We start from the raw sequence: 17,016 nt of genomic DNA, 5'->3' as shown, positions 1-17,016 counted from the left end.
GGACAGATGAAAAAAATAATACTATCTGCTTCTGAAAAATGATCAGCCAACAATAATAAGGAATTGAACCACATTCAAAGGCTGTGAAACGACTGACCGGTGACAGGGAGATGCCAATCAGCTGAGGAGAGAGAACTTTTTCAAATACATTTGCGTTGGCTTAGTCAGTCTGGGTGCAGTAAATGCCAAAATGCTCCCGTTCTTCATAGAGAGTATAATTTGACTTCTACAAATTTTCCCTGGGTGACTGTACAGATGCTGAAAAACATCCAGGTTTACTGTCAGGACAGATTGCTTACTTGTAGCCTGGATGTGTTTGGGAGGGAACCGCTGAGAAGTGTAAATCTGCAGTTCCACAGGAGGGAGCGAGGCAACTCTAGCGCTGCAGCTGCACATTTGCGCTTATGGCCTGCTAGTGAGAGAAGCCACCAAGTGCCTGCAGGGTTCCTTACCTCACATTTCATTATGCACCACCTTGCAAGCTCACAGATTAAAATTCAAGTCTATTATGATTTATATGCTTGCAACTAGCAACATCTCCGTAGGCATTGAATTGTCACCTCATTGAGAGTAACTCTGCTTTCTCCCTCTAATTCTTCCATGCAGCATCATGTTTAAATAGAAAAATACAGTTATGTAGCATCATTCTTTTTTCTGAGGAACCCTGCAATTTGATCAAAATTAAGGGTGGTGTTTGTTTGCCATGACTAATTGTCTATATCTATTATTGCTCTTCCAAAACTCTCTAGATTTAGCCAAAAGCCTATTTACTTTCATTGTTTAATATTTTTTCTAAGCTTTAAACTCAATTTACTTCTTAATTAAAACAATACTTTCATTTTAAATAAATAATGAGGGTCTTGGCAAATGTGAGCATTTTGCTTTTGTGATTGAAAGTAATGTAACTTTTTATAATACTCAAGGTCTGGAGCTACATACTAGAAACCTTTACTTTAAAGAAAGTTTGGGGTGTTTCTCATTAATGTTTAAAGTGCAAAATTTAAAAGTCAATGCAAGTTTTAAAAGTTTATGTTAGAGAGTATGAGCATCTGTTCCCTCTTGTCTCTCCTTACTTTCTTTTATGATTTTTTTTCAGTAGCTTTATGCAAAATGTTCAGAATTTTCTCTCCATTGCTATATGAAAGGCTGCAAGACAGACTGTGCATGATCAAACAGATTGTGCATGAATCTCTACACAGTTTGCAAAGTCCACACTGATTATTAGTGGTGGTAATTTACCTGTGAATCCCAGTGGAATCAACGGGAACTGCTAAATCTTTCAATGCCCAGAAAATGTGTCCCAACATAAACAGTCCATGGGAAGGGAAATAAGTATATCTTTCCTCCCTAAATCTCTGTTATAGTAATCAGTATTTTTAACACTAGTAGATACTGTGCTCTTACAGGATTTTTAAAGTTGGTAGTACTCCTTTTAGCATAAGCTTTTACAGGAATTCAGATCACTTGGTGTGCTGCAGTAACTTCTTTTTAAGTGCTTTCTCAATTAGGTGGAGCAATATTTGTGCTAATTGATCTTCTGATGATATTCACATATGGTACAGATCTGTGCTTGAAACTATGCTAGCCTGCTGATCAGTGTTAGAAATGTTCTGTGCTAGTATTAGAGCAGAGAAAAGACAAATATGATCTGAATCATTGTTTTGCTGACATTTGTTGTGAAGAATGTTGTTATTGAGTGGTTTAATTTATTTTTATTTTCTTTATTGTTGCAGGCCACTTGCATCCAAACGTAAGGTAAGAAGCTGTTTATGTGAACACTGCTTTGCCGAAGATTGTTCATAAATATATTTTTAATATTATTAGTTATACTTTTTCTAGTGTAGTGTAGAAAATTTTTGAAACTTGACTGTCTCAATTGCAGTATTCCTATCCAAGTCCAGAAATTATAGGAAATACTATTGTATTTTACAGCTAGTAGCTGCAGAAAATACCTGGGAAAGCAGTTGTTTCCTCCAGTTAATGGGATCAGAAAATTTAAAGGAAAGAGAAGCTGCAACTTTTAAATCAGGTATGTGTGTGTGTGTGTGTGTGTTTGTGTGTGTGTATGTACATATATTTGTTTTAAAGATTATACTGTAAGTATATATTCCTATAAATACTGTGAAGCTATTCCATCTGAAGCTACAGCATTTATGTTGGATTCCCACAGATTCATCCCTTTTTGCAGATTTTAATTTTCACTTGCAACAATTTTAGTTAGTCATTGATCTTCAGAATTGTAATTAAAACAATTCTACCCTCCATCAGAAAAGTTACTTTTAAATGAGCATGTGGATACAAAATTGTGTTAAGCTAGGAGTAAGACACATAATTCATATGTATAAAATCTATGATTAACAATCCCATGATAAATACTTTGAGTTGTGGCCACTGAATATCATTAAAAGTATTAAGAACAATTTTTTTTTAATTACATATGATGTAGTCATATTTTTCTGTAACAGCACAGAAAATTAGGAAGCTTTGTGGGGGATCTCAAAGAGGAAAACATACTTCAGTTAATTTTTTTCACTGAAATTTTTTTAAGTTTTATGTCATCTTCATTTTTCTCCTGCTTTGCTGCAGCAGCTTTTTGTTTGAGTAGTGTTTGTTTGAATCATTGGGTTCTTATGAAATGTTTGCAAATTAATGAGTTGTTAAAATGCAGACAGAAAGAGAAGTGGTAGACTGCTTGGCTATGGTTTATTTTTCCTCTCTTTGGGCAAAAATTTTCTTTCCTTAGCCATGTCCCAGTTGCCAAATATTGCCTAAACTGAACACCTTTCCCCTAAAGCATCTAAAATTTCTCTCAAGATGAGGGTTTGGCCTAGGTGACTCCCGGGGGTCCCTTTCAACCTAAATTATCCTGTAACTGTCTGTCAGCCAGAATGTTCAGGAGAATCAGGAATTAATGAAGAAAGGGAATCACAGTTCTTTGCACATGTACATTCTCCACATCTTCATCCTCTTTTACCATGACCTGTACACTGCCTCTGCTCTTTGTTCTTGTAAAACAACTAATTAAAAGTAAAACATTAAAAGTAAAACAAGCATGCTCTAAGGCTCAGAAAGCAGATCGGAAGAGCCTTATGTTTGTTAATTTTAGATGGTTGAAAAAGTCCTATAAAAAAATTCTGGCACTTAAAATTTTTTATTGTTTTTATTCCAAATGGGAACAAAAACTTTTGGGAGAGCAGAAATTCTGAACATTTGGAAGTTCTGTGTTAAAGAGCATTTTGCATTGATGTTAAAAAAAACTAGTAAAACATCTAGACATGTTAAAATTACTGTGAGAATAAATCATGAAGTAAAGATTTACACCAACCCTCGTACCTTTTCCATAGTGTAAATCTTATCAAAATACCATCAAAATTATTGGGTTCCTCTGAAATGTTTGAAAATTAATAAAGCTGTATCTTCCAATGGAAAGTTGTTCTGCTGAGAATTTTCATGCAGTGCTAAATAATTACTTTTTCAATACAAAGATATGAATATTTGAAGCCCAAATCAAGATTAAATGCTTAAGATGGACAAAAGATGCTTTAAATGAGATTGGTACATTACTGAGGAACGTAACTCTGGATGAGTTTAAAACAAGTCTGTAACTCTGGATGTGTATACATCACTTGGTGCTGTGCAAAAAGTATCCAAGCTGTGGCTGAGTGATCAGGCTCAGGACTAGAAGCAGTGGGCTTCTAGTGGGTTTTGGGCTGGTTCACTATTTTGCCTGAGCTTATTAACCCCAGCAGAATCCCATGCTAATATTTAAACTAACTTGTTCAGCATTAACCTAGGTGTTTGTTCATAAGAGCCTTTTCATTGTGCCATATAAACTTACTATGCTTATCTTTTGGGGGGGGGTTTCCCCTCACATTGTGAAAAATGAGAAGTAAGTATGTAAACAGTTGTTTCTTTTCTTGGAAAGGTGTCTGCCAATCTGCAGGGAGAATTACTTAACTCAGCTGTGATGGTAAAAATATGACTTACAGTAAGACAGGAAATGAAAATTTTCAAGTGGTTTGAAGACTGTCCTTCATGTGGATTTGTATGACCAAATTAAGATTTTATCTAGCTGTTAGCAACAGGAAGAAGTATTAGCTTATATATAGGTATATGTACTGTATAGCAGAGATTGGAGTACTGCACTCTGGTAGCAACTTTCAAGTAAAATCACACTTCTTTACTAATTTAAAACAAAAACAGCTGCATTTGCTTATTGCAGGCATAGGAGAATGCACTTGGTGCCTCTGTAAGCAGTTCATCCTAAAAAGCTTTCACCATTCCTCTCTTTTGGGGATACTGTGACCAGCAAACAACTTTCAGTTCCACCAAGGCCTCCATAAGAGATGGGCCGGTTAAAATTGCTGGGAGAGCCACTGAACTAGTTTTCTGCCCTTCTGAGTGAGGGTTGTGAAAGGTCTGTCCTACTGTATTTCCCCTCTGGCAGATTTTCGCCTAGATTCTACCAACAGAGAGAACTGGGCCCTTGAAGTTGTGTGTGTATATTAAAAGATGAGAATTCATAATCCTATATGCATAAATTTCTTCAGCTTCTGACCGAAAGTCTTAATGGCCTTAGTGTTAACTAAAGATAACCAAATTCATGTGTTTTGTGAAACTTTTTCTAATGAAACACTGAATTTAATAAAACACTTGGCAAAACCTTCCAGTGCTTAGCTTTATTTCCAAGGTGGGGAAAACTTACTTATTCCTTGTTTTCTATTAGGTCATATGGGAATTGTTTTTAAATGGGAAGAGGGGTGAGGATTGAGGAGTGTGAATTCTCTGCTGGCCCAATGCCTTAGATCATTACTCTCTCTACTAGACTGTCTTGGATTAACAGAACGAACAAGTGGAAGCTACAGGTTTCTGTGATGAACAGAGCAAGCGACAATTTTATGGTAACTCTGTTTGGAAAAAAACATTTCCTAAATTACCTAAACTGCTTTTGCTACAAGAAAAATTTTAGTAGACACTTTGTTACATCTGTGACAGGTAAAAATTATTGCTGTCTTGATGAGTACATCTTCACTTAACTTAGTAGGAAAAAGCATCTTTTTAAGTATTCAAGTATTTGTGATTGCCCAAAGCAGGTGTTTGGAAGTAAGTACAAAGAAAATATTGAAAGCTGCCTAAAATTTGACATGAAAAATAACAATGATCTTTATATCTCACTTCCTGTACCTCTGCAGATGGATAACAATACTAGGATCATTTATTACTTTCATAGGAATAGAACCTTGACCTCAAGAACCATCTTTCATAGTAAAGAATTTGATTTAATTTCTGTGTCCGTTTAATCTTCGATGTTGCTATTGAAGCTGCCAACAAAGGTGCCTGTTGTAATGTGGATGTATCCTCTGGGAAAAAATGACAGATGGTAACAGAATCTTGTAGCAACAGTCTAGCCTGTGTTTGAACTCATGACCTACACATGAAGGGCTCAGTATCCCATTATAAATCCCTTCAGCTATCTAAGTCATCTGTATCTAATTTTCAAAAATCCCTGTCTCATACCCATTTCTTCATTCCTCGTTTTACGTAAGTTAGGTTCCTGGTACCCATTCCATCTGTTAATGCTCTGGGGTTTCTTTTTCTGCATTTTGAAATGGCTGTATAATCTCCATTTCTAAACCTGTGTTTCTACACTAGCTTGCATTTCATTACCTTTTAAAATGGGATAATTGAGAATTTGATAAAATTTTTCAATACAATGAATTAATGCAAAAATTTCTTAAAAGACAAAAGAATGTGACCCTGTTTCATATACCAAGTGAAAGAAATTGCTCAGATTTAAAGTGATGTTTTAACAGGTGTGAAAGGATAAGATTGGCATAAAGATATTCAATCATTCTTGTGAGACATGTACACCTAATAGGGGCATTGTTAGATCTCTCCATTAGTCTGTTCATAAGACCTTCCTGCTTTCGACTGTGACCCAAAAATGCAAACGCTTGTTTTCTAGAGGTATGAATTTGTTGTTTTGGATTGTTACTGTTACTATAACTGTAGTCCTACTATAACAAAGCCTTAACTTAGTTCTTAATAAAATATGGAGTAAAAGATGGTTTCTGTCATAGATGGCTTGCTTTGGTATTGTGATTCTAAATACTCCCTTCCTCTCTTTGTAAGTCTAAAGAGATAGGTTTGGCTTTGAGCTTCTTGTAATGGCCAATGTCTAATAATTTTACTGACAACTTAGACTAACCATCTACTACTTCATAATCAGATCATATCAGTACTAAGTCAATTCATAAACTATGTAGAATTCCCCTCATTTCTCTCTGAAGTATTCTGATAGGTGAGTTAAGAAAAAATGCTTTCCATGTGTATTGTAAATGTGAATACAAAAATAAGCTGAATTCAGTTGCATTTTTTAATATGTAAACTAACTTACGCATCCAAAACCCAACATCTTATTATGCAGTCTATTATATAAAATTATTGTAACAGATTTTTTTAACATTAGCTGAAGAAGCTAGTTAGCCACTTAAAAGACCTGAATTCAAAATCTATTAAATTGGTGTGATTTCAGCTTCTTTAAAGCAGATGCAGATATCCGCCTGTGTGATAGATACACCAGCAGCAAGATACAGTTTTCTGCAATTATTAAGTGCATTCATCTGTCCTCCAGGCCGCCATGAGATGCACTCGCATAAAATATGCTTTAGAAAGAACATACCTGTTCAAGAAAACACTTAAACACGTTTTGCTTGAAGCATGGGAGTAACTCTGTTCCTTTCCAGGAGGGCACCAAAGCATGTGTTTAGCCTGTCAGAACATATGTAAATACATTTTATACATTGTAAACACATAAATACTGGGCTGAGTCAGGAGGCATCTTTTCAAACTACTTAGGGCTACAAAACTTTATTGTGACAGGAGCATAAAATACCTACCCTGTATGGGAGTGCATTTTAAAGCATTAGGTTACAATGTTATCAAATCACAGTATGCTCCTCCTCCAGTCTGCTGATGCTTTCAATCATGTAAAAACACTGGTACTGTTTTCCTGTTGCACTCAGGTACTGAAACTTTTCCTGGCATTGGACCAAGGAAAGAAGATAAACAGCCAAGTGCTAGCTCGCTGGGTAAAAGCAGAACAGAGAGACTGACAGAGGCAGCGAGTCTTCGGGTAGCTGCAGGAAAGGACCACATGGCGGAGCAGCACTACTGTGCTGAATCAACGTTGGAGCCTCACACCCAGTCCCCAGGGACAGTGGGCAGGCCTTCTTCGGGCTGTTTATCATCTGGGGATGCCGGTAAAGATAACAGTTTGCAGCTGAGAGAAAGACAGCTCTCTAAGGATGTGGGAAAAATAGAAGACACAGCTGGGGAGCCTGGAGTGAAACTCTCTGTTGAGCCAATGGTAGATACTTTGGTTTTAACAGATGCTGATTATATACCTACTGATTTGGTTTCTACTGATGAAGATGTACAAGCTGATAGAAATCTGCTCAGATCAAAACATGTTGCTGGCTCCTCAGAGACTGCTAGTGGCCAGCTAGGAAATAGTGATTTAAACCAGCAACAGAAACAGCCTGATAATGATTGTGATGATGGAAAATCTCCACAGGACAGAACTGCATTAAATGTGTGCTCTGGAAGTAATAAAGTGTCTGAGCATGAGAGTACTGCCCATTCACAAGTAGGCAAGGAAGTACAGAAAACAGCAGGACAGGAGGAGGAGAAGGTAAATAATGAAGACCAAGAAGATTTCTTTCTCAGATTTTTAAATGGTAACATAATAGACTCTGAAGAATCATTTGCAAACTTAGCAGACCAAGAGGACTTTGACACTGTTCCAGATATTTCACCTGAACAAGCATCTTACAGTTCACTGGAGGCTTTATCATTAGATGACAGCTTTTCCTCTCTTGATGAACTTGCAAGAAGGATAGAGATTGCTGAGGTAAGTACTGTGAACCCTGTAAAACCTGTCGTATTTATTTCACTTTATCTCAGTTATATATTTTAGGGTATTGCCTTCTTTAAAATAGGCTTTAAAATATGTTAAATATTTCTTCATATAGCACTTTTTTAATATGAAAACAAATCTACTTATTTACTTGTTCTAAGCTAATTCAAAAAAAAGTTCCTGTTTGCCTTCCCTCTTGCCCAGTAGTGCTCTGTGCCTCTAAAAATCAGATAGATTTTGCACATTATTATGAACCACTATATATATATATATATATATATATATATAATTTTTTTCACAGAGTCTTTTAGGAGAAGAGCTGAGAATTCCTAGTAACTTATAACTTTATGTGAGAGATCTGCACAATGCAAATGATTTAACATGTAGTTCATTTCTGTTCATAGAATAAAGTTTGTTTTTCCCTGCCTATTCCCTCAGATAACAAAGGAGAGAGGAACTACATATATAATAAGTTGTATATATGCATGTATGAGCCAATTTTTCCAAGTTTAGGCAATTTTGTTGTTCAACCAAAAGTAAGAAAGAACTTCGAAGTTTGGATCCACCTTCCTAATGTATTACTGATAGGCCACAACAAAGATGAGTGCTTCTAAAGCTAAAATGCTCTTCTAAAAATACAGAAGATTTATTGCTTTGGGACTTGTTTAGAGAATGTGTGATGATAGCTTTACTTTATTTGTCTTCCGGTTTTGGTGCATTTGCAGCCATGGGGCCTTAAAAGCTTTTCCTTTAAATGAAAAAAAATGATACTACTGTGAAATGATGTGATTCAAAATGCTGGGCGGGGGGAGGACTTGTAACAAAGGTATCTTCTTAGTTCATGTTTATTTTTAATGCATTTAACAATACAATATCCCTTGGAGATAAAGTAACACTACTTCTCTATAGGTGGGAAGCTAATGCACAGAGACCGAGAACCCATGATCGCTCAGGGACTGCAGTCAAGGAGGGAACTAAATACTGGGGATCCATGCTGATGCTATTACATCTTTGGCAAAATCTCCAGAGTGGGAAAGAGTATTTTGTTTTTTCTCCTCACCTAAACTGCTTCTTGTCTCAGTTCCAAGATCAGGCCGTGATCCGCCCCTAAAACACGTTGTCTTTCTATGAGATGTCAGGAAGCATCCCATATACCAGGTCTGAGGGCCAGGTACATGAGCCTGGTTTTGCTTCACCTTTTTTTGGATCCAAGAGTAGCTATACACAAGCTCCTGACAAAACATACATGTGGAACCCCACATATTTGTTCATAGACATAAGCAATCTTTTGCACTAAATCCATTAGTTTATGTCACTTAGAGGCTGGTTTCGAAAAACAGTATTTTGTTGACAGACTGTGTTGAGCCCATATGGATGTATAACAAAAGAGTAATCTAAATATCATCCCTCCGGATTAGGTTTCTTTTGAGTCCCCTGAAAGTTCAGTATTTTAAGCTACAGGAGAGAACTGTTTCATGTAGGAAAATCCTGAATTAATCCTATAGCAACTATTTTTAAATTGCTGAGTTTGTGCCATCTATGTTTTAGAGGATGGGCTACACAGGCAGCGTATTTGTACTGTTAGAAAAATTATGCTTGTTTTGGCCCAGTGATTGATGATGATGCTTTACAGGGAGTGTAGTTTCATTTCTAGTTTTGCTATCCTACTTCTAGACCTGTGATGGCACAGCTGAGTCTCCGAAGTGCAGAAAGAAGTACCCTGAGTCTTTCCATAGCGCTCTTTCTGGCCATATAAGGAGTAATCTTGGCTGGGGCTGGTGGGAGCCATCTCCAGTCTTTCTTAGCAAGAGACCTGAGTTGTGTGGGGGGCAGGGGGTTTAAATCAGGGAGAAGGGAAGGAGAAAGCTTCATCTTGACAGCGATGAAAATTTCTAATATGCAGCATCTGCTGATGTTCCACAATACCTGAAATTGCTAGGTGCAGCAGGGTGAGCTAAGGACAGCACAGGAGCTTATGGTGTGTTTCATTACACATTTATACTTTGTTTTCCCAGTTAATTTTATCACCTATCATTACCTTAGGGCTTGCTTTTTGGAAGTATTGAGCACCTACAGCTTCCCTGGAAGACACCAGGAATTGAGAGTGTGCAGCGCCTCTGAGAAATCACCACTCTTAACTTGCTTTTGCTGATTTTGTTTTAGTGCTAAAATAAGATTCCATTAATGTTTTGACAAGTAGACTGATCTTTGCACCTGGCCATAACATTTCTTTCTTTCTTGTCTTCCTGAAGCCTTTGAAGTTGCATTGCTTAGGCTATGGCTATTTAATAAAATTACTATGTTTTCATACAATAGCTGTGAAAGAAATACCTAGAAAATGCATTGGCAGCCACATGAATAGCAACACGGAATCCTTACATAAAAGGTGCCATGCGGCAGTGAAAAACAAAATCAAGCTAATAAATACATGGATCACAATGGCCAATATAAATCAATCTGACTGTGATAAAACCTGTCTTGAAGCAAGTATTTACCAAATTACCACAAATTAGAATGGAAGGGAGAAGCAAAAATTATTTTGAAATAGCATAAATATAAAAATTGTATGGTAGGACAAAAGTTCGTTAACATTCTGCAGTTGAGGTGTAATAGTAATTTATTGAAAATGGGGAAGGGTAAGTACTTGTCTGTGTATTTACAGTTAGGAGGTTTTGTTTGACCCCATGTTGAGAACAAAGAGTCACCTTATGTAGTTCCCTATTTTAGATCCTTTATATCACTTGCTTTTAGTCTACCATTTACAGTAATTAATTAAAGGCTGAAAATCTACTAAATTCTCACTCTGGATTTAAATAATTACAAAACTAAAATAGTACTTTATATATTGTACAGTCACTTACACTAACTATTTCTTTGCCAGTATAGACCATGCAGAACAATGTGCAAGTGTTGGCTTCTCTAAACAAAATCACTGTTGTTATGTAAGGACTAAATTGATACAGCCTAACAAGGAGCTTTGAAGTTGGCAGCAACAGATTTCAGAAGTACATAACCTCTTAGATCTCTTTGCTCTCGTACCTGGGAAAATGAAGAAGTGACACACCAGCAGTCAAACAAACTGTAACCTTGATAAAGGGACATAGCTAATGGGACTTTCTAGTCAGTCCTTATTTCACCTAATCATAATGTAAGCAGGTGCATTTTGACATATGAAGTAAAAGTTTGTGACATAAACTTTGTATTTGAATGACCAGGTTCTTAGGAAGACCATTAAAATCTTAATGTTTTTCCAAATAGAATATTATCTTTTGAAATTTCTTTCAGAAAGCAAAGATAATGAGACTGCCTACCACAACAGAGGATAGTAGCCATGTGGATAGCGTTGTTTGTACACTGAGACTTGAAAAAAGGTTTGAATATCTATTGACTGGCAGCTGATTCAATAGCAGAAATGAAGTTTCCACCCAACTGTACTAAGCCTAGAGGCAATGCCCTGTGGAGATCCCCTGTTCTCTTGCATGACTTGGGTCCTGTGGTTTTGAGTTTGCGTGTTTTTACCTAAAATGCTTACACAGTATCTTATGGGACCATGTCATGGAGCCCCAGTACTCGCATGGTAGGCATCTTAACAAAAAGTGGTTAGTCTAATTGTAATATGACTACTGAATCTGCTAAGTCAGCTCCTTCTCGAAGTTGAATTATTCACATATCAAATGTATTCTTATTGATGTAGCAAACAGGTTTGTCCACTTCTCACAGCTTAACTCAGGGCAGTCTTGCCTTTTGTCAGTTTGTGGTGTGCTTATGGATTAGTGCTTCAAAAAAATCTGGCATTGCTAGAAATAAAACTGTAGGCCTCTGCCAAGTAACTGCCTAGGGAAAAAAGCCCACAGAAGAAAATACAAACAAACCTCCTCCTTGGATGGTTCTCTGCATTCAGACCAAAACACTTCATACGATGTACTTTTCTTCCTAGATCTCAGTTCACAGTGCTTCTGGTTGTTGGGTTTTTATTTACTTCTGTATGCTATGAATGATTCCAATAGTCAAAAGTTAAATCTGTTTTCTGTAAGAGTTCAAAGTCTAGGACCATATTTTTAGTGTTGTCTATTGTGCTTATAAAAATAAATATCATATTTGGTTGGTCATATTTGGAGAAAATGTGGATAATGTAAGAAATTTTTTGAATATTTTATTAGCAAATGCTGTTTTAAACAAAGAGAAGAGGCAACTAATCTCATTGGAACTTATTTTTTTCCTAATTTTACAAGCAGCGTGTTAAACTACTTTGATAAAGTGTAAAACTTTCCTATGCGAAGCAGGATCACTTAGTATTACTAGTGGTAAAAAGAGAAAAGCTAAAATATTTAAGAGATTGAATCAGCCAGCAGTCACTGCTGCTTTTCTTTTTGATTGTTGGTTAAAATGCCACCGTGCACCTGTGGGCCGTTTTCAGTTCCTGTACGGTGATTATAAAAGCTCCAGTCGGATGATTTTATGAAGGCCACCAGAGCTGAGTGAGTAAGCTCAGTTATGTAGATGCTCCAACAGCATCTTTTGTTAATTATCTAACTTAGAATTAAAAAAAAATTCCATGTTTCTATAGCCTTCTTTTCTGTAGTAGCTCTTTTATGTAACACACCGTAGTGGCAGTGCTGCCTGGTGCAAGCTTACATTTTTCCTCCTGTGGTTCAGGCCAAGCAGAGGCTTGACTTGCGGCTAACTGTTTTAACCACAGTTCTCTAGTTAAATTCCAGCCTAAATAATTGTATTCTGCCTGTTTAAATTCCTCCTGCCTCCTAAAAATTCTGATGCAAAACTTGTAGTCCTGCATGGCTGCTCAGGCTGCTAGGACAGTCTGTGCCCTGTTACTTTCCTTGGCTGTTTCGTTAGTGGGAGATGGATCTAATCCAATCAGTTTGCATATTGCTTTGATATCTTTCTAAATGAGCGCAGCTAACAGAGGCAGCAAACAGACGCAGCAGTTTGCGCAGCAGTGTTGGGCTCTGACTAGAACTTGAGGATCTTGTTGGAAGTTGTAGGCTTTCTGAGGACCCCTGAGGAACTCTCAGGTGATTGCTGTGAACAGGAAAGGGGAAGCTAGGCAAGGACAACTGCAGGAGGCCTTGACTTCTCCTGGGAAAAGCTTGTGGGAAAAGCTCTAGCTAGGAGTGGCTGCTGCTAATGAGCTCTCTTGGTTGCTCCTGGCCAGAGGGAGTTGGGGCCTTTGATCCAGGTGGCCCTTGATGAGGGCGGGTCAAGCACCTCTTAGCCAGTGCTAGGGAGAGGCCTATATAAGAGCCAGGCCCAGAGTGCAGTGAACAGATGCAGCAGTTTGTGCAGCAGGGTGCATGAAGGCACCTTTGTTTCTGATCCCTGTGGTGTATGCTTCCTCAAGTATGGTTGTGACACGCTGCAGAGCACATTCCCCAGCGGCTGTTGGAGTTGCTGTGTCAGAGGCTGCAACCCAGACTGACCCTCTGACAGTAGATGCAGCCCTGCAGGTCTGAGGCTGCAGGGAGTGCTTGGGGCCTCTCTGGGAGGCCTGGGCTGGCAGTCAGTTCTCCTGCAGGAGGTGTGCTGCTGTTGGCGAGCTGTGTTGTCAGGTAAGGGAGTTACAGGAGGAAGTCAGTAGGCTGCGCAGCATCCGGGAAGCAGAGCAAGAGATAGACAGGGTATTCTTGGAGACTGTGCAGCTTTGGGAGTCCCAACCCCCCACAGCAGTGGAGTTGCCAGAGGGCTCTGTGCTGTGTGAAACGGTACATCATGACACTGTAGAAGAAGACTGGAAACTGGTCACTGCTCGTGGGAGGAGAAAGGCTCCTACTCCTCCCGAAGACTTGTAGCTGAAGAACAGGTTTAGTGCCCTCTGGGATGAGGAGGAGATGGGCATGGCTGCAAGGGAAGTACCTGGGACAACAGACCCTGTGCCCTGCCGGAACGCCCGGAAGAAGCGGCGGGTGATTGTTGTGGGGGACTCCCTGCTGCAGGGGACGGAGGCACCTCTCTGCCGACCTGACCTCATGTCTAGAGAGGTTTGTGGCCTGCCGGGGGCTCATGTGAGAGATGTCATGGAAAGACTGCCGAGGCTCGTCCATTCTTCGGACTATTTCCCACTGCTGCTCTTCCATGTGGGCGCCAATGACACCAAGGGCAAACTGGAGACCATCAAGCAGGATTTCAGAGCTCTGGGGATGGTGGTCAAGGGTCTGGGAGCCCAGGTCATCTTCTCCTCTATCCTGCCAGTGAGGGGGATGGATGAGAGGAGGAGGAGATGGACTTTCCAAGTTAACGACTGGCTGCGCCTCTGGTGTTGGCAACAGGGTTTTGGTTTCTGTGACCATGGGACCCTGTTTGAAGATCGACAACTGATGGCGAGAGATGGGATCCATCTCATGAGGCGGGGCACGCGTGTCTTTGCCAACAGGTTGGCCAACCTGGTAAGGAGGGCTTTAAACTAGGAAAGATGGGGGAAGGGGAGAGTTATAGTGCCAGGGTAGCTGGCAAAAGACTGCTCAAGTCGGGATGCCTCCAGCAGGTGAATGCAGCCAGGGAAGTGCGCATGGGATGTGGCTATGGAGGATCCTCTTTTACCCCTCCTGGGAAACCTGCATGCTCGATCGCCTCTCTGAAATGCCTGTACACCAATGCATGCAGCATGGGGAACAAACAGGAAGAACTAGAGATCTGTGTGTGGTCGCAGGGCCATGATCTCATTGCCATTACAGAGACATGGTGGGATAGCTTGCGTGACTGGAGTGCTGTCATGGATGGCTATGTACTTTTTAGGAAAGACAGGCTAGGAAAGCGAGGTGGTGGAGTTGCTCTTTATGTGAGAGAGCAACTGGAATGTGTTGAGCTGTGCCTAGGGGTGGATGAAGAGCGAGTCGAGAGCTTATGGGTAAGGATTCAAGGGCAAGCTAGCATGGGTGACACTGTTGTGGGTGTTTACTACAGGCCACCTGATCAGGAAGAGGAAGTCGATGAGGCCTTCTACAGACAGCTGGAAGTAGCCTCACGATCCCAGGCCCTGGTTCTCGTGGGGGACTTCAACCACCCCGATATCTGCTGGAAAGACAACACAGCTAGGCACAAACAGTCCCAGAGGTTCCTGCAGAGCATTGGTGACAACTTCTTGGCACAGGTGGTGGAGGAGCCAACAAGGAGAGGTGTGCTGCTGGACCTCATACTAACAAACAAAGAAGGACTGGTGGAAGATGTGAAGGTCGGGGGCAGCCTTGGCTGCAGTGACCACGAGATGGTGGAGTTCAGGATCCTGCGAGGAGGCAGCAGGGCACTAAGTAGGATCGCAACCCTAGACTTCAGGAGAGCAAACTTTGGCCTCTTCAGGGACATACTTGGAGGAATCCCATGGGTTATGGCCCTAGAAGGAAGGGGTGTTCAAGAGAGCTGGTTAATATTCAAACATCACCTTCTCCAGGCTCAAGAGCGGTGCATCCCTATGAGTAGGAAGTCAAGCAAAGGAGGTAGGAGACCTGTGTGGATGAGCAAGGAGCTCCTGGCAAAACTCAGCCAGAAGAAGGAAGTCTACAGAAAGTGGAAAGGGGGACAGGCCACTTGGGAGGATTATAGAAACATTATCAGAGTATGCAGGGATGTGACAAGGAAGGCTAAGGCCCGTTTGGAATTAAATCTGGCGAGAGATGTCAAGAACAGCAAGAAGGGCTTCTTCAAATACATCAGTAGCAAGAGGAAGACTAGGGAAAATGTGGGCCTGCTGCTGAATGGGGTGGGTGCCCTGGTGACGAAGGATGCAGAGAAGGCAGAGTTACTGAATGCCTTCTTTGCTTCAGTCTTTACTGCTCAGGCCAGCCCTCAGGAACCCCCGATCCTGGAGGCAAGAGAGAAAGTCTGGAGAAAGGAAGACTTTCCCTTGGTGGAGGAGGAGTGGGTTAGAGATCATTTAAGCAAACTTGACACCCACAAATCCATGGGCCCTGATGGGATGCACCCACGAGTGCTGAGGGAGCTGGCGGATGTCATTGCTAAGCCACTCTCCATCATCTTTGAAAGGTCATGGAGAACAGGAGAGGTGCCTGAAGCCTGGAAGAAAGCCAATGTCACCCCAGTCTTCAAAAAGGGCAAGAAGGAGGAACCAGAGAACTACAGGCCAGTCAGCCTCACCTGCATCCCTGGAAAGGTGTTGGAGCAGTTCATCCTGGAGGCTATCTCCAAGCAGGTGGAGGAAAAGAAGGTGATCAGGAGTAGTCAGCATGGCTTCACCAAGGGGAAATCATGCCTAACCAACCTGATAGCCTTCTATGATGGAATGACTGGCTGGGTAGATGAGGGGAGAGCAGTGGATGTTGTCTACCTAGACTTCAGCAAGGCTTTTGACACTGTCTCCCATAACATCCTCAGAGACAAGCTCAGGAAGTGCACGCTGGATGAGTGGACAGTGAGGTGGATTGAGAACTGGCTGAATGGCAGAGCTCAGAGGGTTGTGATCAACGGCACAGAGTCTAGTTGGAGGCCTGTAGCTAGCGGTGTCCCCCAGGGGTCAGTCCTGGGTCCAGTCTTGTTCAACTTCTTCATCAATGACCTGGATGAAGGGACAGAGTGCCCCCTCAGCAGGTTTGCTGACGATACAAAACTGGGAGGAGTGGCTGATACGCCAGAGGGCTGTGCTGCCATTCAGAGAGACCTGGAGAGGCTGGAGAGGTGGGCGGAGAGGAACCTCATGGAGTTCAACAAAGGCAAGTGCAGGGTCCTGCACCTGGGGAGGAATAACCCCATGCACCAGTACAGGCTGGGGGTTGACCTGCTGGAAAGCAGCTCTGCAGAGAAGGACCAGGGAGTGCTGGTGGACACCAAGTTAAGCATGAGGCAGCAATGTGCCCTTGTGGCCAAGAAGGTCAATGGTATCCTGGGGTGCATCAGGAAGAGTGTTGCCAGCAGGTGGAGGGAGGTGATTCTCCCCCTCTACTCAGCCCTGGTGAGGCCACATCTGGAGTACTGCATCCAGTTCTGGGCTCCCCAGTTCAAGAGGGATGTGGCACTGCTGGAGCAAGTGCAGCGAAGGGCTACAAAGATGATTAGGGGACTGGAGCATCTCTCTTTTGAGGAAAGGCTGAGAGAACTTGGCCTGTTTAGCTTGGAGAAGAGAAGGCTGAGAG

General features: G+C 41.0%; 1 protein-coding gene across 6 annotated transcripts in view; it reads left to right on the top strand.

The window, feature by feature from the left end:
* CNST (consortin, connexin sorting protein) overlaps positions 1–17,016 on the top strand; it is a 62,304-nt gene that overhangs the window by 32,507 nt on the left and 12,781 nt on the right. For 5 of the 6 annotated variants that reach the window (XM_067293325.1, XM_067293320.1, XM_067293324.1 and 2 more), the window contains 3 exons: positions 1,734–1,755; positions 1,933–2,029; positions 7,026–7,912. In XM_067293325.1, coding sequence (XP_067149426.1) covers positions 1,734–1,755; positions 1,933–2,029; positions 7,026–7,912 — 1,006 coding nt within the window. Of the gene's footprint in view, positions 1–1,733; positions 1,756–1,932; positions 2,030–7,025; positions 7,913–8,827; positions 11,246–17,016 lie in introns of those variants that run through there. The other variant, XM_067293326.1, reaches the window with a different exon arrangement.

Source organism: Apteryx mantelli, chromosome 3 (genome assembly GCF_036417845.1).
Source record: "Apteryx mantelli isolate bAptMan1 chromosome 3, bAptMan1.hap1, whole genome shotgun sequence".
Classification (NCBI taxonomy): Eukaryota; Metazoa; Chordata; class Aves; order Apterygiformes; family Apterygidae; genus Apteryx; species Apteryx mantelli.
Note: the sequence above shows the minus strand (reverse complement) of the source record. Positions and strands in the feature narration are given on the sequence as shown.